We start from the raw sequence: 23,035 nt of genomic DNA on the forward strand, positions 1-23,035 counted from the left end.
AATGTGGTGTAACAGAGTGTTGGACTAGAACTAGAGAAATCCCCATTCAACTAAATCCCCATTCAGCCATGAAACTCACTGGGTGACTCTGGGCCAATCACTTCTCTCTCAGCCTAACCTACTTCACAGGGTTGTTGTGATGGTAAACATAACCACGTACACCACTCTGGGCTCCTTTGAGGAAGAGCGGGATAGAAATGTGAAATGCAAAGATAAAAATAAATAAAATACAAACAGAACAAGGGGGCTATTCCTATAGGTAAGGTCAATGTCCTTTTATTATACTCCTAGGTTGTAGCAGTAACTTAGACAGACTGGCACCAAGAATGCATCAAACAAAGCAGTAAAAGATCCCATGAGTAACACATTTTCCTTAGCATTGCCCAGGATAAAAAACAGCAAGCACTTTGAATAATTTTAAAGCACTATCTGATCAACATTTCACTCCTCTATGAAACTCAGTCTGCTTTTATTCTACCAGCCACCGTGAGAAACATTTTATGCTTCTTTGTCCAAATCATTCAGAATGAAAGAGCATTCACATCAGTAGTTTATGAATTTTACATCAACAATTCCCTCTCCATATGGAGGGCCTTTGCTGGAAACTGTCAGCAGCCACAGGAACATATTGAGAACACCCTCCCCCAGTTCAGTTCAGAAGGCCGATAAAGACAGTAGCTGACATCTTGACTAATGAAGCACTGGTGTGATAGGAGAATAGAACATAGGAAGCTGCCATATACTGAGTCAGACCATTGGTCTATCTAGCTCAACATTGTCTTCACAGACTGGCAGCGGCTTCTCCAAGGTTGCAGGCAGGAGTCTCTCTCAGCGCTATCTTGGAGAAGACCAATGCTTCTGAAGCATTCCAGGCTAATGCTGCACCAGTGCTAGTGTGCAAGTGGGGGAATTTCAGCAAAACCTCTATTTCACCTGAAAAGATGTCCCTGATGGCTACAGAACCCTCAGGGATATATTTTCGGGTGGCACAGAGTGCTTCCTGGGAAAGGGGAGGCAATCAAAATCCCTCTCCCCCACTGAGCCATCAAGTGGGGCTGAGTTAGTTAAATTTTTCAGAAGCACCATTGCTTCTCCCACTACGCCGGTGCTTCATTAGTCAATGTCAGCCAGTAGACTTTTCTTATTCAAAAGTTTACTGTTTCTGTCCCATAGTAGAGGTGTAGTACAGTAGTAACTGTGTAGCGAAAGGCACACTGGCATCTAAGATCATATTGCAAGGAGCACATAGTTGCTTGCTATGGAAATTACATTGATATCCCCACCTTTCTTCCACTGTAGAATTCAAGGGCGTCCCCAAGTGATCATCCCTCCATGAACTGACCTAGACCTGCTTAGCCCAGCAAAGTGGCTGCATTGTGTGCCCTTAGACCACCATGGCCTTGGACCAGTTTGTTTGCTATATTTACATTCCACCTATCTTTCCAGGAACAAAATCCAGTATACGGTGCTTGGATGTCTCCCAGCTGGGTGCTGATAAGGGCCAGCCCAGGACTGCTTTACTTCAGAGTAAGAACAGCATCAGCTGCTACTATCTCAAGATGCGCCACAAAAACACTTATGAAAGAGAATTAGAACAGTAAGGGATGTTTAGTGTTCTGAAGCAATTCCTCACAATTAAGTCCTTCTGACTGTGACTTCTGTCCAAACAGTGTGTAGGAAAGGATGCCAAAATCTGAAGATCTTGATGGCTATGGGAGGAGACGGGTTCTGCCCTTATTATTTTGTTTAGGGTTATTGATTTATCATTCCGAAGAATTTTTTAAAAAGGCTATACAAAGGTGACCGTGTTTCAGGAAATTAAGACCTGTTTCTCACATGCTCTCTCTTTTCAGAAACTCCATGGAACAACCCTGTTCCATATATCATGTGCCTTTGTGTGCAAGATTTCATGTCAGAAATATGGGTTAAGTATGTAGACCAATATGAATATTTCATGCATAATTTTCAGTCTGCTGTTACATATTTATAAGCAGCAATCCCAAGTCCATAACCAGGCACTTCATAAATATTCAGGTGCATTAAAAACCATGATTGGCAGATGGAGGCTGCAATCCTATGTATACGCTTCTGGGAGTCAGCCCACTGAACTCAGAGGGAGTGATGTCTGAGTATGCACACAAAAGACCAGACTGCATATCAGGTGCAAAACAGGCAGCTGCATGAAGGGTTAAAAATATTAATTGGCTTTCGAAATGTGGGCTGAGTGTACTAATTTGGCTGATGAAACTAACACAATATCAAAGATTTATGGAAATTGCAAGGAGAGTAATACTGCTGGCAATTAGTTGAGCCCCAGGGCCAAGGCAGGGTTCCTCCTCAGAAGGCTTTCTGGCTTAATCAGTTCTAAAACCCATCAAACACCTAGAGGTCTGGGTTTGTCAGAACAATCCTACAGAGCAGGGGAGGCCGATCTGAGGCTCTCCAGCTGCTGTTGTACTACAATGCCCATCATCACCAATCAAAATTTATTGCAACCAGGGATGGTGGGAATTGTAATCCAACAGCTGGCAAGCCTCAGGTTGGCCTTCCCTGCTACAGAGCAAAGAGTTATATTATTGTTTATCAAGTTATTTATTTTCTTTACAAGGGTCATATGCAACCCTACCCGACCCACATTTGTAATGTTCTTTTTTTATACACATGTCATTAGGAACATAGGAAGCTGATACCTTGAGTCAGACCATTGTTCTATCTAGCTCAGTATTGTCTTCACAGACTGGCAGCGGCTTCTCCAAGTTTGCAGGCAGGAATCTCTCTCAGCCCTATCTTGGAGATGCCAGGGAGGGAACATGGAACACATAATCAACATGTGGAATTCTCTGCCACAAGATGTGGTGACAGCCAACAACCTGGATGGCTTTAAGAGCGGTTTGGATAACTTCATGGAGGAGAGGTCGATCAACGGCTACTAGTCGGAGGGCTATAGGCCACCTCCAGCCTCAAAGGCAGGATGCCTCTGAGTACCAGTTGCAGGGGAGTAGGCAGGAGAGAGGGCATGCCCTGCCTGTAGGCTCCCAGTGGCATCTGGTGGGCTACTGCATGAAACAGGTTGCAGGACTAGATGGGCCATGGGCCTGATCCAGCAGGTTGTTCATATGTTCTCTTCCCAAAGCGGCTCCATCTAGGGATGTGCACGGAACTACAACTCTGTGGTTCATAGGCGGCAGGGGTGCTTCTTTAAGAGTGGGGGAGGGTGCACTCATCCCTTCTGCTGCTTTCCCCCGGTGACGCTCATTACTGTCCAAAACCTTTGGGGTGGCAGTGTACCTCCCTGCCACCCCGCTGCCGTCCTCGGCTGGAAGTGGCCAGAAGTACTGGGCATGCACGAGCCCGTCTGATGGGCACACGCACACGTGACAGGCGCCCGGTACTTCCTGCCACTTCTGGCCGAGGAGGGCAACAAGGCAGCAGGGAGGTACGCTGCCGCCCCGAAGGTTTTTAAGAAAAAATGATGCTGGTGGGGGGAAAGCGGTGGGAGGGGTAAATGCACCTTCCCCTGCCCTTAAAGTGCCAACCCCTGGGGCCTTCGAATGTCAAACCGGCCCCGTGTTCGAACCTGTTCGGAGGCCTGTAAAAGGGCCTCTGAACAGGTTCGTGCACATCCCTAGCTCCATCCCCCAAGTGGAATATCCTACAGTGCTCACACATGTGGTCTCCCATTCATATATGACCAGGGCAGACCCTCCTTAGCTTAGGGGACAAGACATGCTTGCTAACACAAAACCAGCTGTCCTTGAGAGTTCACTAGCATAACACCACAGAACTTATTTTCTTTGGCACAGAGTAATTTGACAGCCACAGTATCTCCTACTTTTCAAAATAGTATGATTGAATTATTCAAGACACAAAGAGCAATAATTTTTCAGGAAACTGAATTGTTCCTATAAAGGGAAAGCACAGTAAGGATTCTTTAGCAAGGAGGATTGCTAGTCAAGGCTATGCATAGGCTCCACCTACTTCACAGATTTCTTCTCCAGCTTTTTAGAGCATCAGATATAGATAGCATCTCAATAAAGCTTTCTTGGCAAGATCACACAGGAAGCTCTGACATTCCCTTCAGCCACACTTTGATGTGTTTCACAAGCAGGTGTTGGGTGGATAAGGAGGCACAGGATTGTTTTAGCTTAATAAATGTGGGTTAATTATGAACTGAACACCACACAATTCAGGAGCCCTGAAAGGCACCTCTGGTATGTACCTAACACTGCACAGATCCACAGTCTCAGCAGGCAAATCTGTTTGTGTTAACTAGCTCGCAGTCTAAAAAACATATTAGATAGAGTACTGTTGATGGCTGTGAGACTTCAATTAAGGAGTAAAGGTAAAGTTGTGCCATCGAGTCAGTGATGACTCCTGGCACCCACAGAGCCCTGTGGTTGTCTTTGGTAAACTACAGAAGGGGTTTACCATTGCCATCTCCCATGCAGAATGAGATGATGCCTTTCAACATCTTCCTATATGGCTGCTGCCCAATATAGGTGTTTCCCATAGTCTGGGAAACATACCAGCGGGGATTCAAACCAGCAACCTCTTGCTCCCTAAGCAAGTTAATTCCACGCTGTACCATTAGGTGTACACACTGATCATTCCAACAGTTCTCAAACTTTTACACAATTACATGAACTGGTCCTTTTTTCTGCCTTATGCATTACTTCACTTCACCAGAAGCCCCACTTTCAGGATATGAGAAGAGAAGAGAATCACACACACAGAAATATGTTCCATCAGTTGCATGGTAAAGGTCTTTCATTTATATACTACTAGTAGGTGAGGCCTGTCACGCACCAGACAAAGTCATTTTGCATACATACATTATACTGCTCGAAAAGTCCAAGAAATGAAACCCATGAGGCCCTCTAATACTGCAGGGATAATTTTTGCAGAAACTGTGATATTGAGGCGCTCTTACCCCTGGACTTTGGAGCCCAAGTCCAGGGCCTCCACACCCTCTGGGGGCCCCCAAATCCTCCTTAGTCTGACCTGGGTGGTGTGATCGCCGTGGGCTGCTGCCGGCCCATGCTGCACCAGGTGGCTGCGTGTGATTGTGACCTGTGCCAGGTGCTATAGAGACAGAGGGGGGAGTGGGGAGTGGGGAAAGAAATATGTGGGATGGGATTATGTTAAATTGTGTGCTGAAATGTTTCTGCTAATGCATACAGTGGTCCCTCGACTTACGAACTACTCGACATCCGAAGTTTTCGACTTACGAACGACAAAAATGACCGGAAGTCGTTGCCGGTTTAGATGCGGCTTCCTCGACTTACGAATTTTTAGATGCGGTTTCCTTGACTTACGAATGTTTCCAGACCTCCGTGGGTGCACTTTTCGACTTACGAAAATTTTGACCTACGAACGTGCGTTCGGAACGGATTAACTTCGTAAGTCGAGGGACCACTGTATTTGCAAAAATATATCTGTTTTATATTCTTGTATTCTTGTGTGGTTAGTTGCTGTTTGTGCCCTCAAGAACCCACATGTTAAAAATACAGTGTGTCATGGACAGGGGAGTGTAGGAAGATGATACTTAACTTGAAGCGGGGGGGCGGGGCTGCGGCCAAAGACCTTTAGGTCTAGGTTCCCAAATTACCTAGGTGCGCCTTTGTATTGGAGTGCTTGACCAAAAAATAGGGTTCGGTTCCATAGCTAAACAATCCACTTTCCCAGCAAGAGTGAATGGAGCAGCCTGTGCAGGGAGAGTGGCTATTGGAACTTGAAGCCTCCCCGCACATCAGCTGAGAAAAGCATGGGAAGGTCTTAGGTTTAAATACCCACTCGCCCTGCTTCTCAGCGGATGCACAGGGAGGTTCAAAGAAGTGCCGCAAGAGGGGAGAGCAGATGGAACCCCTGGCACCGCTTCTTTCAATCTCTCCACGTGCCACCTGAGAAGTGGGAGAGTGGCTATTGAAAACTAAACTAATTTAGTTGGAGTGGCAGGTAGAAAATGGCGAACAACAAACTCCACTGTGATAACTAAATTGGTTATCCATTTAATTTCAAAGTTAATTTTAACCAACTAAATTGGTTATAAATTAGAGGAAGGTGGCCTGCAAATGGTTGAAATTGTTATTTCATGGCCATCTGTATATGTCATTGATTATTATTTTTTTAATTAATGTGCTTGCAAAAGGGAAGTAAAAGAACAGTTTGGAATGTGTAGGATTTCAACTGCAAACTTTATTCATTTTATTGAATAATTACCATATATGGTAAATTTGAATTTTAGTATATTTAAAGATCTTCTGCTTTTCTTAGGGATGTTGACATTTTGGCATTATTTATCTGATTGAGTGTGAAATCTATAATGTATGTAAAAATACAAAAAGACATGATATAAAGTTTCTCACCAAGCATCTTCCAGTGTAAAAAATAGTGCATGCAGCAAACTTCAGTGGCATTATTGTGCATGCAAATAATGGTATCTGCAGGTCATTGGGAAGTATGACTATTTCACACAAACACATTCTTCAAAATATGTAATAGATGTTTGCATCCATCCTTTCCTCCCAATGATAGGTTAGGCTGTGAGAAAGGCAGATCACTAACAGAATCTAAGAAGTTTTGCAGCCATGCAGAAAATAAGAACCTGCGTTTCTTCTGCCCAAAGCAAACACTCTAGTCTGGGGCTGCACAACTTTGGCCCTCCAGCTGGTTTTGGACTACAACTCCCATCATTCCCAGCCAATAGTTAGGCATGATGGGAGCTATAGTCCAACAATTGCAAGAAGGCTGAAATGGTGCAGCCCTGCTCTAGATAGTGCATGTACTCATTGTCTCTTCAGCTTAAAATGACAGGGTTGTTTCCAGATGTGGACGCCATGACTTTCTTAATCGTTAGTCCAAGGTACACCACCGTTTAATGTTTTTAAAAGGTTCAACATACAATACATGCCATTTTTAAATGTTTTAAACGTGCTGGGATTTAAAAGCTAACAAAGACAAGGTCTTAAAGAGCTGGATGGTTTATGAATGTTGTATACAGAGGCACTTGCTTTTAAAGTAAAGCTTTTGTAGCCTGCCTGAACTTTTCCCTCTCATCATGCAACACGTACTCACTTGATGTGTGTTGGGAAAATATTCTTCACTGCTTCAGCCCCAGAAATATTTCATTCACTGGTAGTAAGCAAAGCTGTTGCAGCTGCTGAGAGAGGGGAAGACGGAAAGAAAGGGAAAGCAAACGAGGGAATCCAATCCAGACTTGGTATCAGATCAACAGCTGCGGCAGAATCTTGTTGCCTTTTTTAGAAGGAAAACCATGGGAACTCTTGATCTCCAACAACATTCCAGAATCGGCACATATATATATATATATATATAGAGAGAGAGAGAGAGAGAGAGAGAGAGAGAGAGAGAGAGAGAGAGTGTGTGTGTGTGTGTGTGTGTGTGTGTGTGTGTGTGTGTACACACACACGTATGCATGCAATTGTAAAACAACAGGTTGCTTACCTGTAACTTTGGTTCTTCTAGTGGGCATCTGTCCTTTTACACCAATGGGCTTTGCGCATGCACGGAGTCCACATCAGGAAACTTCCAAGCTTCTTTTTTTCCTTGTTTTTGGAGAAAACCCCACCCCCAACCACTATATACAACCGTGCCTCTCCTCATCCCCTCAGTCTCAGAACCTGCCTTCAGGAGGACCCTGCAGGGAGGATGCATAAAAGGACAGATGCTCACTAGAAGAACCAAAGTTTCAAGTAAGCAACCTACTGTTCTTCGACGTGGTCTCATTTACACCAGTGGGCGCATCACAAGCTGTCGAACCTGGAGGTGGATCTAGTCAAAAATGAACAGCTTGCACTGGGCAGCCGAACCGGCCGCCCACACGATTACCGGCTCTGTCACAGAGTTGGTTGGGGCAGTGGAGATCGTTGGCCTCCTGGCCCCCAGAAGTACCAGAATGCCCCATGCAAGTGTCCGGGGAATTCTGGGGAGCCCCCCCAATGCCAGGAGGCTTGTTGTAGCCTCCCTGTTGGGGGTCTACTCATGAGTCACAGCACGGGGCTGCGTGTGGTGACACACGACCAGGAAAATGGGGTTAGTGGAGTGTGTGCTCCACTAACCTCGTTTAACAGGGGGCATTTAAGAGGGCTGACTGCCGGAAGCCACGCATCTCCCATTGCAGCACACTACCAGCCAAAACCGGGCTGGTCTCCCTTAGTTTTGGCTGGTCGTGAGAACAGCCTCGGAGTCTGCGAGGAGACCTGACAGCCCTTCTTTCGGCCCTCATATGATATAAAGAGGAATTTAGATTGCCTCCATCCTTCCAAACACTGGAGATAGGAGGCCAAGACCTGCCTGACATCAAGCAGCTGCAGTCGTTGCTCCGCCCTTGAGGCTAGAGTTTGAAAAAATGCAGGCAGGTTGATTGGCTGTGAATGATGGAATGACACCACCTTAGATAAGAATTGTATGTCTGGTCGCAGTACCACTTTATCATTGTGAAAGACCAGGTAGAATGTGTCAACTTGCAAGGCGTGCCTCTCACTCACTCTGCATGCAGAAATTATGGCAACCAACAACAAAACCTTCCAGATAAGGTGTCTGGGATCCACTGTGGCCAGGGGTTTGAATGGGGTGGGTGGGGCTCAAAAGACAAGCCAGCATCTACGAGAGGTCCCAAGTAGGGGAGAATTTATTTTATCAAATTGCTATACTGGCCCAAACATTCATCAAAACATTTCAGGGTTGTCAGGGAGGAGATAAGTAGTGATGTGCACAGAACCGGTTCGAACAACTGCCAGTTCGAAGGAGCGGGGCATACCTTTATGGGCGGGGGAGGGTGCCCTTACTCTCCCCCCCCCGCATTTCATTCACTGGCGCACCATTTAAAAAGTCTCCGCTGGGAGAGCAGAGTACCTCCCTGCCACCCCAGTGTCGTCCTCCGCTGGAATTAAAAGGAAGTACCCGGCACGCATGCACAAGCCAGGCACATGCTTTGAGAACTTCCTGCAATTCTAAGGAGGAGGAGGAAAGATTCTCCAAGCTGTTAGTTGGAGGAATTTCATGTCTGGATGCAGAATCTTACCTGCAGCCTGAGACAGAAGATGAGTATGTTCTGGGAGATGTATGTATTCTGCAGCCATGTGCTGCAGCCATGGAAACCATAGCCTCCAAGGCCACCATTGTGCTACCAGGATGCAATTTACCTCTTCTCTTCTGATTTTCAGAAGAGTTCTTGGTAGCAGCGGGATCAGTGGGAACACGTAAGTGAAGTGATCCATCCACAGGATTACGAATCCATCTCCCAATGAATCATGGCTTTTCCCCGCCCTTGAACAAAACATCTTGCATTGTCTGTACTCTGCCGTGGCAAAGGCATCCAACGTGGGGGTTCCCCATCATTGGAAGACCTGATGCAATGTCTTTTGATCGAGGCTGGAATGCAGGTGTATACATCTATGAGCCCAGACAAGGGATTCAAGTCACACCTTTGCTCTTGGTCCAAGTTTACCACCAGTGCAGCAGTCATCCTGGATATATAATTGGAGTATGATTTCATGTCTTCCAAGGAGAAAACTAGATTGGGGTCAGTGAACAAGTCCTGTAGTGACGATCCTGTGGAGGCCAATTCAGAGTGCGAGGATTGAATCTCCTCCTGTTCAGACTCTTCTTCTTGATTCAAATCTGAGTGTTCGGATTTGATGGGTTCCATCTTGTTCAGGGTTGTCAGTCCTTTGGAAGGCTCTGTTGGTATCGAAAGAATCCACGGAAACCAATCTGATGGTGTTTCCTCATTTCTAGGTCTTGCAGGAACCATCATCCCAGTGAGCTGTGTCGGTAGGTTCTCATGGGAGGGGGGTGGATTTGTCAGCTCAGGTGTCTGCTGTGGTGCAGGCTGATCCTGCTTTACAAAGAGCGGGACCAAGAGCAGGACCAACATAGTCTCCTCAAAATTGCTTGTTCAGTTTCAACCATAGGGATAATGTTCCATATCAGTGTTAGGAGTCCTCTCGGTACCAATACTCCCCTCGGTGTCTTGCTATGCAATAGCTCTGTCAGCACAAGTCATAGTGTTCCTTCGGGCCACAGCTGCTCCTATAATGGTTGTGGGTATGCTAGTCTTGTGCCCACCCATGATGATATCCATCCCGACGATCCTTGGAATAGAGAGAGTCTATAGGAGATTGATCGCTTCTGTGTTCCCTGGAGTAATGTTGGTTTTCGTAAGGTTAGGTATTTCTATCCCAAGCCCTATGCCTGTCTGGAGATGTGCCCTGGTTTCGACAGGCCAGGTCTTTGGGTTTCAGTCTTGAATTGAGGCTTTGGCCTTGTCAGTAGCGACTCCTGATCCTTGGGAATGTAGTGATTGCTCATGTCTGAGATCGGGTATTCTGGTTCCTCTTGGTCTGGAGAATGTGACCATGACGGTCTATACTCTGGAGAGTTCCCCACATCTGGGTATTCATTGGTGGTGATTTATCCCTCAGGATCGGCTCCAATGAATATGGTGAGCTTGGGTCCGGATCTTTTCCCTTCAGAGCTGATGGATGTGTCTGGGCAGGCTTGATACCATTCTGGGTTTTCTTTTTCTTGTTCGGCTTTGCAGGAATGGTCTCAGTAGTTGCTTCCTTTTAGGGATACAGAGCAGGTGATGGTCCATTGGCAAGGGTGTTTGTGTCTGCAACCCCTTTCCCCACTTCTTCTTCAAGGGTAGTGCTGGCTGGTGTGGTGTCTGAGCAGCCCATCGGGCCTGAAGTCCTAAGTGTCGACCCCGATGCCATAGGCGTTGACAGCAGAGTAACTGAGGACATTGGCGGGATGCTTCATGTAGGGTCTGTGAGTTCTTTCAATAGCAGTGTATCGGTACCGATGGAAAATTAGGTGAGAGTGGCATCGCCTTTTCAGTGCCCGATGGCATGGCAACCTTGTGGGTCTCAGCAGACATGTTCTTCACACCAGTGGTGACTCAGTTATGTGAGGAGCACAAAGTCTGCTCCCACACCGTGGAATGCAGGCGAGAGGCCCTGTTTGTCCTAGCCTGCTTGGTGAATTTCTGGCAGTTTGTGCAAGTTTCAACGAGTGATCCACCAAAGCAGAACAAACATTTACTGTGAGTGTCAGAAGACGGCAATTTTGCCCCACAGCACACACACTTTAAAAAGATAATCTTGCTCACTATACGCTGCAAGTCAGGCCGGGAGCAGGAGCAGGCGGTCAGGAAGTGGGTGGGTGAGTGCAGAAGAAAATTAAAATGCAGAATTTAAAGCAGTTACTGTCCAAACAACACAAAGAAGAAAACCAGAGATAGAAATAGGAGATGGAGATAGATAAAGATTAGGGAAACTTTTAAAAAAAACTTGCAGAGAGAAGCTCAGAGGTGCTTAACAATGTTGACTGAAGCATGGACAACGAAAGACTGATGGGATGAGGAGCGGCGCAGCTGTATTTAGCAGTTGGGGGCAGGGCTCCCGCCAAAATGAGAAAAAAGAAGCTTGGAAGGTTCCTGATGTGGTCTCCGTGCACGCATAAACCCCACTGGCATAAAAGACAGAGACTACGTTGAAGTCCTGAAAGTTTCTATTTTGGGAAAAACCAATTCAGAACAGGCAAGACTGCAAGGACATGGAAGAAAGGCCTATAACTCCCTCATGCAAGCTGTAGGCAATTGACATCCCAGGCCTAGACACATGTATCCCCCAAGAAGCTAGAGTTGTCTTTCTTTGACAAATGGCTTCTAGGCAACTCATAACGTCTGCTCTCATTCAAAAGGCCATGGCATACTGCCATAGATGAGGATGCTTAGGTTCAGAGAGGAAGCAATTCTAACATTTTAAAACAAATTATACATGGATACATGCCCTACAGAGCTCGTGATCGACTGCAGCAGCCTGTGGCATGTACTCTTATTGGGAAACTCTTGCATTGTAGTCCTATCAGCTAAGGTACTTGTTTGCAATGGAATAAAAAACCACCAAGATATTGCTGGAGTCCTCGGAGAGAAGCAACACACAAACTGTGCTATCTTGTCACAACATTACTGATTACTTTGATTTTATTAAGCAAAGTGTGTGTGTGTGTGTGTGTGTGTGTGTGTGTGTGTGTGTGTGTAAGAGAGAGACACTGGAAAGTACTCCTGAGCATAGTTTATTATTTAAAAAGCTACATCATGATGCCCGTGTATCACTGGTGTATTAAGGAAATCTATATTTGAAATCTATCTCCTACTAAATACTTCTCTTTGGTAGTGGTGTATTTTAGGGGCTATTAAGAAAGGCTGCACTGTAGAGAGCACGCTTGGGATGGTTGCAGCTGAACTATGGGAGGATTACATGCAGGGAGATCAGAGATCAAGTTAACAATTGATGAACATTTAGTGCTTTCAATTTGCTCAGCTGAATCTTCCTACAGTTTTGATGATGACATCTCTTCCTTTCAAGTGGTTCTATATAAAAGCAACAGAAGGCAGCAGTGCATTACAAATGATTAGCTACCTTAAGCACCAAAGAATCATATGAAAAATACTTTCCAATTAATAATTCACTATATATAAAAAATATATAGAGAAATATATAGAGAAAATAGAGTCTGCACACTTAAGTGTTTTTAAAAAGAAAAATGATTGATTAGTAATGTTATTTTATAGCACAAGTGAACACAGTGCTTAAAACACTATTTTAAGCCATTCCACTATTTGCCACTTGAACTGGTTAGACTAGTTAGCTGTCTAGGCAGCCAAATGATACATTAAAAGCTGTTTGTTTTCCTTAAGTTTAGAAAGAATTAAAAATAAAATCCTAGTTTTGATTTAATGCTTTAGACCTCCATTCTGCATGTAGCAAACATCAATTTGTCCTTTGGTGGAGCAAACAAAAAATTACAAATCTACAGTTTGTAGAACACGAGTCATGTTGAGAAAGGTATTGTTCGAGTGAAGACATATGCAGGAAATGGCTAACTGTATCTTTGATGTCCCTTTGAAAGACTGTAAATGTAGTTCTTGTCCAACATGCAGCTCTCGACAGCTGTGACTTGCAAGTTTACAAGATTCACACCACCTTTGTCCCTAGCAAGTGTATTCCTTTAAGGGATGGTGTTTTAGAAGAAAACACTATGTTGTTTGGTAAACTACTTTTTGGATCATATTTGCCACTCTCATAAGCCTAACTTAACTGATGGCATTGTTGTGAGGATAACATGGGGATAGGATATATGCCAGCCTGAGCTCCTTTGAGAAAGGGCAGGGTAGAATTGTAATAAATAAAACACATCCCTGAAATGGATGGCACACTTTGGCAACAGCCACTCACAAGATTCCTGGCAGACATTTGAGAGCAACTTCACAGCAGGTTATCCCCTCCACTTCCTGCAGCTCATAGTTACTTCTTATAATGTTCGCTAGGAGTGTCATATTATGCTATATATAGCAAATAGCTAGGTGGAGGCAACATTTTGTAGCTTATAGGTCACATTTGGGAAAGATCCAGTTGGGCAATACTACCTTCTCAACAGCGCACGAAGAACAAGTAAAGTGCCATAATTGTCCTTTTGAAAAAATATAGATGACAACATTTGATTAGCAGTGGAGTTTTCAACCACAAGTTAACAGGGACATCAGAACCCAGTGCTATACTCTGCCCTCTGTACCAAGCACTAAGGTCAGCATCATGGATTATATTTCCAGCTATGTACAGAAAGCAGCTCACTTGTTTTAACCCGCCTCCAACACAGAGGCACAGTCCAAGCAAATGGTGAATTTGGGTCACCAGTTTACAGATCAGTAGTTTACTGCAGACTGATTAAAATAATGGCTTTCAGTGGAGCTTTCTAAAACTCAGAAAAAAAATCAAATTCTAATGTTCGAAAAGATCCTTAAGTCTATAACATTCCAGTCATATCAAGTGGGCTGACACTGCAAACATCAATTATCTCAAGAAGAGTAATTAAACACTCGGGTTTTTTTTAATTTAATGGGTTTTATCCTAAGTAGCACAAATGCTACTGCACTCACATAAGCCATCTCTCTGCCCCCTCACTAGGGCAGCTCCCCAAACCCCAAAAAAGCCACTCCTGGAGGATGGGGGACATGTCATGGGGGGCCGCAGTTCAAGAGGAGAAATGCCCAGAAACCAGGCCAAGCACCTTCGGCAAGCAGAGCTCTGTTTGTGGAAGATGCCTCCATTTATTTCCATGAATTTTCCGATTACTGCAACCTCATGTGCTGCATCAACACTGTTCCCGAGAGCCCCCTGGCCCCTAGGAACAGCTTTACGGAGCACTCAAGGAGCAGGAAGCAGAGAGGATGGTTTGTGCAACTGCCATTGCATTCATGCTACTTCAGATCCAACGCTTTATTTTTAAGCTGATGCACATTGGGACCCCAACTTTAAGTGTACGTTGATGGGATCTGAGCTGTCGGTGACGGAGCAGGAGAGGGATCTTGGGGTTGTGGTGGACAGCTCATTGAAAGTGTCAACTCAATGGGCGGCAGCTGTGAAAAAGGCCAATTCCATGCTAGGGATCAGTAGGAAGGGGATTGAAAATGTAACTGCTAATATTATAATGCTCTTATACAAAACTATGGTGCGGCCACACCTGGAGTACTGTATACAATTCTGGACACCACATCTAAAAAGACATTGTAAAACTGGAAAGGGTGCAGAAGAGGGCAACCAAGATCATCAGGGGCTGAGAGCACCTTCCTTATGAGGCAAGGCTACAACACCTGGGGCTTTTTAGTTTAGAAAAAAGACGACTGCGAGGAGGAGTGATAGAGGTCTATAAAATCATGCATGGTGTGGAGAAAGTGGATAGAGAGAAATTTTTCTCCCTCTCACATAACACTAGAACCAGGGGTCATTAATTGCCAGGAAATTTAGGACCGACAAACGGAAGTACTTTTTCACACAATGCATAATCAACTTGTGGAATTCTCTGCCACAAGATGTGGTAACAGCCAACAACCTGGATGGCTTTAAGAAGGGTTTGGATAACTTCATGGAGGAGAGGTCTATCAACGGCTACTAGTTGGAGGGCTATAGGCCACCTCCAGCCTCAAAAGCAGGATGCCTCTGAATAGTACCAGTTGCAAGGGAGTAACAGCAGGAGAGAGGGCATGCCCTCAACTCCTGACTGTGGGCTTCCAGCGGCATCTGGTGAGCCACTGTGTGAAACAGGAAGCTGGACTAGATGGGCCTTGGGCCTGAGCCAGCAGGGCTGTTCTTATGGAAGTCATACATCTCACCTCCTTCTTCAAACTGAATTGTCCAAGGGGCAAGTGGAATTGTAGATGAAGCAGAGCAACATTTAAATGAAAATCATGTGATGTATCGTCGAAAGCATTTTAGTTCTCTGTTTCAGAGTGTATCCAGATGAACTATCTTATCCCACTTCATCGTTGTTCTTCACTGTTCCAAGAGTATCAGTTGTGCATTTCCTGATTTCATTCCAGCACAGTATGTTTCCCATGGCTGATATGATGGGGGTGGGGTAGTATTTGTTTGTTTTAGAAGACTGAGAGAGGGCCTCTTTGGGACTCATAATCCATTTTCATATTTCTTATAAGTAGTGCAAAAAGCAAGTATACAGTATGAGCTGTGTCACCCCATTCTACCCGTTCTTGTAATCGTCGTAATTACCATACAAGAGGAACCCAGAGAACACCAGCAGCTTCTTTTTGCTATTTCCCTTTCTTTTTAGTTTGTATGTCATGCCTAAAAATATTACAATTCAGTTAAGACTGTATACTATTTTATCTAACATTTTTCTATTTGTGACTATCAAAACACTTACCAAAAAACCACAACACACTGGGTCCAGTATAAAATGAATAAAATAATTTTAATTTGTTTTTACAAAGGTTATATAATTGTCATCTACCTTAAAAGAACACCCTTTAGCAATCGAGATTTAATTTATAAGATTGTATATGAAGGATGTATCAAATAAGCATCACTAAACTCAAGGGATTAAGTATGAAAATATGTAAATACATTTTGAAGTTCCTTTTTAAATATTATAATTACATTTTGCCATTGCACTGCTTTAAGTAACACAGTAGAACTAATAATTAATGTTGCCTTTAGGGGGATTCTTAGAAACTGGGTGTTACAGCATCTGTGGTGGTGGTGGGGGGGAAGCAATTTCTTTTTAACCCTATCCAGAATGATTGGCTAAAGGCCATTTGCCGTCAAAACGATGCCAGTAACGTGAATTTGATTGTATGGTTCCAGCACTTTAAAAGAGCACATTGGTTATACATGGCTTTTAACCTTGGGCTACAATTATGCTACCAAGCTCAACTGAAGTCTGAATTAGTCATGTGGCACTGTCCACTTCATCTGAACACTGTTTAGAGTCCTTGGTTGCCCAGAGCTGATGAAGGTGCTGAAGGCGCTCTGAAGTTCTTGTGCTTACATTCAGGGCAGGGTGAACCTTGCGAATTCCAGACTCATCCATTAAAGACAGGCCACAAATCCCAAAGTATGCATGCAGAGCATCTGTAAGAAGAAACCAGAAATTAGTGAGTGTGTATTATTATAAGCAATTGCATCTAAATCATTTTCCCGACAGAAAGACTCTTTCACTGGGAGTGAGTGGTAAATGCAACCACATCACATGATACTCCTATTCCTGCCTGAAGAGCATCTACAGTAGTTACAATCCACAGGAAATGCTGGACTGTGTACAGGAAGAAAGAAAGGGACCAAGTGTGTCAAACAATACTGAGGAATTCCATGCTATGTAAGCCCATGTGATTCCACACTAAAGTGCTGCTGTGATACTTTTTAAATAGGACACTAATGTGAGTATAGACTTTCCTTCAGATTTATTATGTTAGAATGCATGGAGGACTTCCATTTTTGGTTTGTTTTTAATTCTACTGTAAATAATAATAGTTTCTACTGTAAATAATTGCTAGTGATGGGGATGAATGGTACCGGAAGCACCTAAATCCAACTGCAAATCTTCATGAAGACTTCTGAATCGAAATCTAAGTGGAAGATAATTTAGGGTCTAGCAAGGCCTCAGAATGACTTCTGTTATATTCACTCAGAATATGCTTAACATGCATGCCTTGCACTGGGTGGTGTAAATATATTTTCAACTTTTCGGGGGGGGGAGGGGAAGAGGAGATGGTTGTCAAATGCATTCAACAGCCATGTGTCTTACACCAGAAGTTCCCAAGCTATAGAGTAGACAGCTATAATTTCAAAACAAAGTGAGAATCAAAAGACAGAAAATATTCCTATATTTTCTTGGGTTCTGGACACAATTCCCATATCACCTTTCCAAGACCTGTACAGCTTCAAAATAGCTGCAGCAAAACCATTGCTTTAAAGCCAGCAAAAGTCTTTGCAGGGACATACATTAACGATAGGAGGCACCTGAAAACTAGCATGAGTGCATGAGGTCCAGAAAAATATGTCCCTGCATAATCCTATCTACATGTTATTTATGCTAGCAAACTTTCCAAACCAGCAATACGGTATCATATCCCAATCCATCTAGCTCTCAGTTTTATTGAACTGCCTAAGGTTTCCAGTTTCAATACACTCTTGCAGCCGAAATGCTTTTGAAGTCTCTCTCATCTACTCTAGCCAAATCGAGCCTTACTGAATCAAAGCCAGTCCCCATTAGCCCTCATTACTTTGCAAGCAGAACACAATTTGGCATATAAAGTTCCTTCTGTCTGACCCAACAAAAAGTGCATCAACTAAGGGTTGCTCACTCAAAGTGAAAGGGGCTCTTCACAGTGACTCCAATGTCGGTTCGGCAAAGTATGGAGATCTCTGCACTTGCGCATTCCCATGGAGCTTGGCATGTAAAGTCAGGATTTTTCAGTGATGTCTACTTGGCAATACACCAACCTGACATGAAAATGTAATCTGGGATTTGAAGTTGGTGTGCAAAACTTGGCTTCATGGCGAGTTGGCACATTGCCAAGTGGAGATCTCAGGAAAATCTTGATTTCACATGACAAGCATGCGCGGCAGGGATCTCTATTTTTCGCAAGTGCACCAGAGTGTGTTTGTTCCTCCCCTCTTCCCATATTTAACGGAACTGCGTATCTGGTTTTTTGGGGTTTTTTAATTTGAAGGCCTATGGACTATTAATAAAAATTTGAGTTGCTTTTCTGCAGGAGACAGTCCTCGGAGGAAAAAGTAGGAGCCAAAATGGAAGCTGGTCCCAGCTAAACCAACTGGGAGCCTTGGTATCACACCTCTCCCTCCGAGGCACAGAGAAGAAGTTAAAAGACGCTTTTCATCCTCCAAGCCCTCTCATCAAGGCAGAGATTGTTTTACAGCTTTGTGCTTCTGAATTTGTTTAAGGATTTACATACGACACAGCCAAGTATGTATGGGCTGGTTCAAAAATAACATGGCGGCAGGATTAAATCCTGGCTTCAAGCGATGTCTCCTACCTTCAGAAGCACACACTCTTTCATGCATGAAACTTGGAAGATCTCTACTTCTGATTTTGGTTAAGAGCAAGCCAGGACTTCTTGGTTCAGATGTAACAAGCATTCCTGGCTTATTCTAAAAAGCATTCCAAAATAAACCAGGATCTGAACCCTGGGAATGTATTCCAGGTTTAGATTATCATTTATTTTTGAATTCTGATTACAGATTTGAACGTAACAAATGATTTTGACTTGACTTGGATTAAGAATCATGCCAAGCTTTGCGTGTGAAAGAGAGAAGGAGGTGTTCACTTCCAAGGCCAGGAGACGTTGCAAAAAGCCAGGATTTAATCCTGGCTCCACATTGCATTTGACCCAGCCATATGTGGGTCCAGAAGCAAACCTAATGAACTCTGATTTTCCCAAGCTGGTGAAGTGAGAGGCAAAGATTTTAGCCATATCCCATGATTACTCAGTAGATTTAGTATTTTGTGTTAGCATTAGCAAGACAAACGTTGTGCTTAACTGTTTCCCTTACTCTTCATTTTTATTACCTCCCCCCCCCCCAAATCTTTAGAGCTAGACTAATTTTTAAGTGCAACAAACTTCTTATTGCCTTGCCTGCATTACAACAGCAAGTACTCTTCCCTTCCTCTCCATATGACTCAAGCTGCTATATGACAACTGCTTAAAACGGTCTGGTCACAATTTCAAACTAGTTCAACAAAGAAAGGGGATTTTAGTGTCCTTCACTCAACTTAGCAACACAATTTTACAAGTACCAGTTCTTAACACAAATAGGGACCCCCTACAGGTTTGAACCTGCTAGTAATTCTGTCCTCTAATGCAAGAGTTCCTCCTCGTTGGGTTTCCTGTGGCTGCTCTGTGAGGGAAGACACTCTCCTCAGACAGCCTTTGCAGGTGCATAATGTACAATATAGAAACACGACAGCAGAAGGTCCCTAGCTGAAACAGAGAACTGAAGCTAGCTATTCCACTGTTCTAGCTCTAACTACCACCTAGTTAAGTCAACCTATTCAGAAGCTAACCTCTAGTAGTCGTAGGTTCTATCCTACCTTCATGTAGAAAAGCAGAAGTCTGGAAAAGATGCTAGCTGGAGTTGGCAGTATATCTTTCTACAGCAGGAGATACCAATACAGAGGCATTAACATTGGACTTTTAGAAGTTCCAGGCAGCAGTTGAACACATTCCAGAGCCAAGCCCTGATTCAAAGTAAGACCTATATGATGCATTTCCCAAGCTTATCCATCCTGTACAGATGCCTGTAAAGCACACAGTTGTGTGTAGAATGACATCAAGATCATGCCTGCTGGTCCCACACCCTCAACTGACACCACACATTCGGGGTCCCATTTGTTCATGGGCCCACATGTGTACATCCCAACGCATTATCCATACCCTCCAATTTCCATGCTACAGATAATGCATTTGGAGCCTAAAGCACAGGCTCCTGTGGAGACGGGACCTCCAATGCATACAGGCAGGTGTGGTGAGGGAAAAGGATCAGCACATACTCCACAGGCACAACAGTATGTACTTTTATGACTAGTTGTACAGAGTTCAGCTCTTATATTGAGAATGTCACAGTCTCGGGAATTATGAATACATAGGAAACATACAGCATTCACATAAATGCTGTCTGCAATTATTATGAGATCTAGAAGTCTTCAAAAGTCAAATTGCTTGTAATTGTAATGTAATGTAATGGTGGTAAATTCTGGAAACTAAGAATTTTAGGGGCAGGTATCTCCATTTACAGCATCCTGAATTTCATGATTTTTTTTGACAAACTATAAATGTGGCTGTTCAGGAAAGCTCACTTTATTTGAAACAGAATATAATCCACTAATTTTAACTGATTAAAATCTAAGCATAAAAGTTAATCTCGAGACCTAGCAGCCTCAAATCTTAAATAATATTAAAAACTTTGATTTATTTCAGGTATTGTTTGATTAAGAAGGAAAACACAGAGTGTCCTTATGCCGACAATGGTATCAATTAGACTACTTTCTATGTGGTTCATAAACAAAGATCTAAACCAGACGATGGCCAGTCTGCAAATTCAGGCCCAACCTCCAAAACGTTCATGAAATACATCTTGAAAGAGCAGGCAGCCCATCTGCCTATCAATCCTGACAATGACAAGACTAAGCAGAATCTAAAATAATTTGTAAAATAGCTAATATAAGTTAACTTCAACATCAATAGAAGCACATCTCCGAGATCAGGCTATGGGTCCATCTAGTGCCCAGCATCTTTTCTCCCCTCAGTGTCTAGCCAGATGTTTCCAGATAGCCCCAATCAATACAAAAGGCAGTTCTCCCCACTTCTCTTCTACCCTAGCTGCTGCTATTTACAGTTATACTGCCTCCATTCACTCTCATGGCTATTTAGCCACTGACAGACCTATCCTCCATGAATTTGCCTATGCCCTATTCAAACCATTTAATCAATGGTCATCATCACATCTTGTGGCAGCAAATTCCATAAGTTCTTTATGAAAAGCTACTTTATTTTGAAAAGCTACTTTATTTTGTCTGTCCTGAACCAACTGCCATCAGTTCAATTGGGTGACCAGTAGTATTACGGGGGGTGGGGGAGGCAGAGAACTCCCTCTCTCTCTGCCCACTTTCTCTATACCATGCATACCATCCCACCTTTAGCTGTGGGATGGTATGCACCTTCAGATGTCTTTTTTCGTAACTAAAAAGCCCCAAATGCCTTAGCATTTCCTCCAGCTCCAATAATTTTGGTTGTTCTTTTCTGTACCTTTCCCAGCTTTACAATATCTTTTTAAAAACACAGTGCATAGTATGAATGTTTGTAAAAACATTACAATACTAGCTGTCTTATTCTCAATCCCTTTCCTAATGATTCCTAGCCTGGAATTTGCCATTGTTACCTCCATCATACAATGAGTTTTCCACCATGACCCCAAGATCTCACCTGTGGTTCATCACTGCCAAGTTCAGCCTTTATCAGTGTATATGTGAAGCTGGATTTTCTACCATAATGTGCATCACTTCACACTTGCTTACACTGAAATTCATTTTCCATTTTGTTGTTTATTCACACAGTTTAGAGAAATCCTTTTGGCTCTTTTCACAGTCTGTTTGGATTTTCAACATCCTAAATAATTTTATATCATCTGCAAACTAGGCCACCTTACTACATGCTTGATTCCAGATCATGCATGAAAAAATTAAACAACACCAACCCCAATACAGACCTCTGAGAACTGTTCATTCCGTTTCCTGTTGTTGTTTTTAACCCATTACAGATCCATAAGAGGAAGAACAGTTATCCTATAATAGCTATGTGAGGGACATAATCAAAAGCATTTTTGACAGTCCAAATATATAATGTCTACTGGATCACCCTTAACTTGCTTGGCAACACAGTCAAAGGAAACAATGAAAAAGGTGAGACAAGACTTCCCTTTGTAGAGGCCATGCTATTTCCTCCTCAACAAGGCTTCTTCTTCTATATGTTTATTAAATTCTCTCATTGTTTCCACCACAATTTACACAGGGCAGACATTATGCTAATGGGCCTAACATCAAAATATGAATACTGCGACAACAAAACATGGATAAGGAAGAGATTCATTCTTGAGGAAACTGTAAAGCTATGTACCACCTAGTAAATAATGTGCACTAGCCATATTCTTTCCTTAATAAATGTGTTATTTCAGCATAACTACAGGAACACTTACATTCCTATCTTTCACCTTTTGTCCCCTTCCACTTTTCTTGTAGAGATACAACCCAGACACATATTGTTTTTAACCAGTCTGCTGCTTGCCCATCAACCAAGATGCCAAGCTAGCTCTAGTTTTTAAGTCAAATCCATGGATTAAGAAGTTATTCAAAATTATTTGCACTGTCAAGAGTCCATTAATGCTGAACAGTTACCTTCCTTTTATACATCATCAAGATCATGAATTATCCACTTCCATCTTGTAAGTACTTTAATATATCATTCACTCAGATGTCAGTTTACCTGGATGACTATCCGGCCATTTAGCAAATCCACCAACAAGGCGATCTTGGGTTGATAAAATGTAATTTCTGTTCTTTTCATAGTTTGTGTATTGGAATATTTTCAGAAGCTGAAAGAAAAGTTGGTAAATTTATAATACACTTCCACAGAAGCACTGACAGTTCTAACATAAGAACAGCCCTGCTGGATCAGGCTGAAGGCCTATCTAACCCAGCATCCTGTTTCACACAGTGGCCCACCAGATGCCTCTGGGAAACCCACAGGAAAGGTGAGAGTGTGCTCTCTCTCTTGCTGTTGTACCCCTGCAACTGAGATTGAGTGATGTTGTGCCTCTGAGGCTGGAGGTGGCCTATAGCCACCAGACTAGTAGCCATTGATAGACCTGTCCTCCATGAATTTGTCTAAGCCCCTTTTAAAGCCATCCAAACTAGTGGCCATCACCACATCCCATGGCATAGATTAATTATGTGCTATGTGAAGAAGTGCTTCTTCTTGTTGGTCCTAAATTTCCTAACCTTAAGTTGGGATGACCCCTGGTTCTAGTGTTGTGATAGAGAAGAAAAAATTCTCTCTGTCCTCTCTCTCTCTACTCCATGCATAATTTTATACATCTCAATCATGTCTCCCCTTAGTTGCCTCATAAAGAAGGTACTT

The 23,035-nt window shown here is 43.3% G+C and overlaps 1 protein-coding gene across 3 annotated transcripts in view; it reads right to left on the reverse strand.

Moving 5' to 3' along the window:
• Positions 1 to 15,776: 15,776 nt before the first annotated feature.
• PGGT1B (protein geranylgeranyltransferase type I subunit beta) overlaps positions 15,777 to 23,035 on the reverse strand; it is a 57,749-nt gene continuing 50,490 nt past the window's right edge. For 2 of the 3 annotated variants that reach the window (XM_053299809.1, XM_053299808.1), the window contains exons 8-9: positions 22,382 to 22,490; positions 15,777 to 16,454 (exon numbers count right to left, since the gene is read on the reverse strand). In XM_053299809.1, coding sequence (XP_053155784.1) covers positions 16,273 to 16,454; positions 22,382 to 22,490 — 291 coding nt within the window. In that variant the 3' untranslated portion in view covers positions 15,777 to 16,272. Of the gene's footprint in view, positions 16,455 to 19,434; positions 19,495 to 22,381; positions 22,491 to 23,035 lie in introns of all 3 variants that reach the window. The other variant, XM_053299810.1, reaches the window with a different exon arrangement.

Source organism: Hemicordylus capensis, chromosome 2 (assembly GCF_027244095.1).
Source record: "Hemicordylus capensis ecotype Gifberg chromosome 2, rHemCap1.1.pri, whole genome shotgun sequence".
NCBI lineage: Eukaryota > Metazoa > Chordata > Lepidosauria > Squamata > Cordylidae > Hemicordylus > Hemicordylus capensis.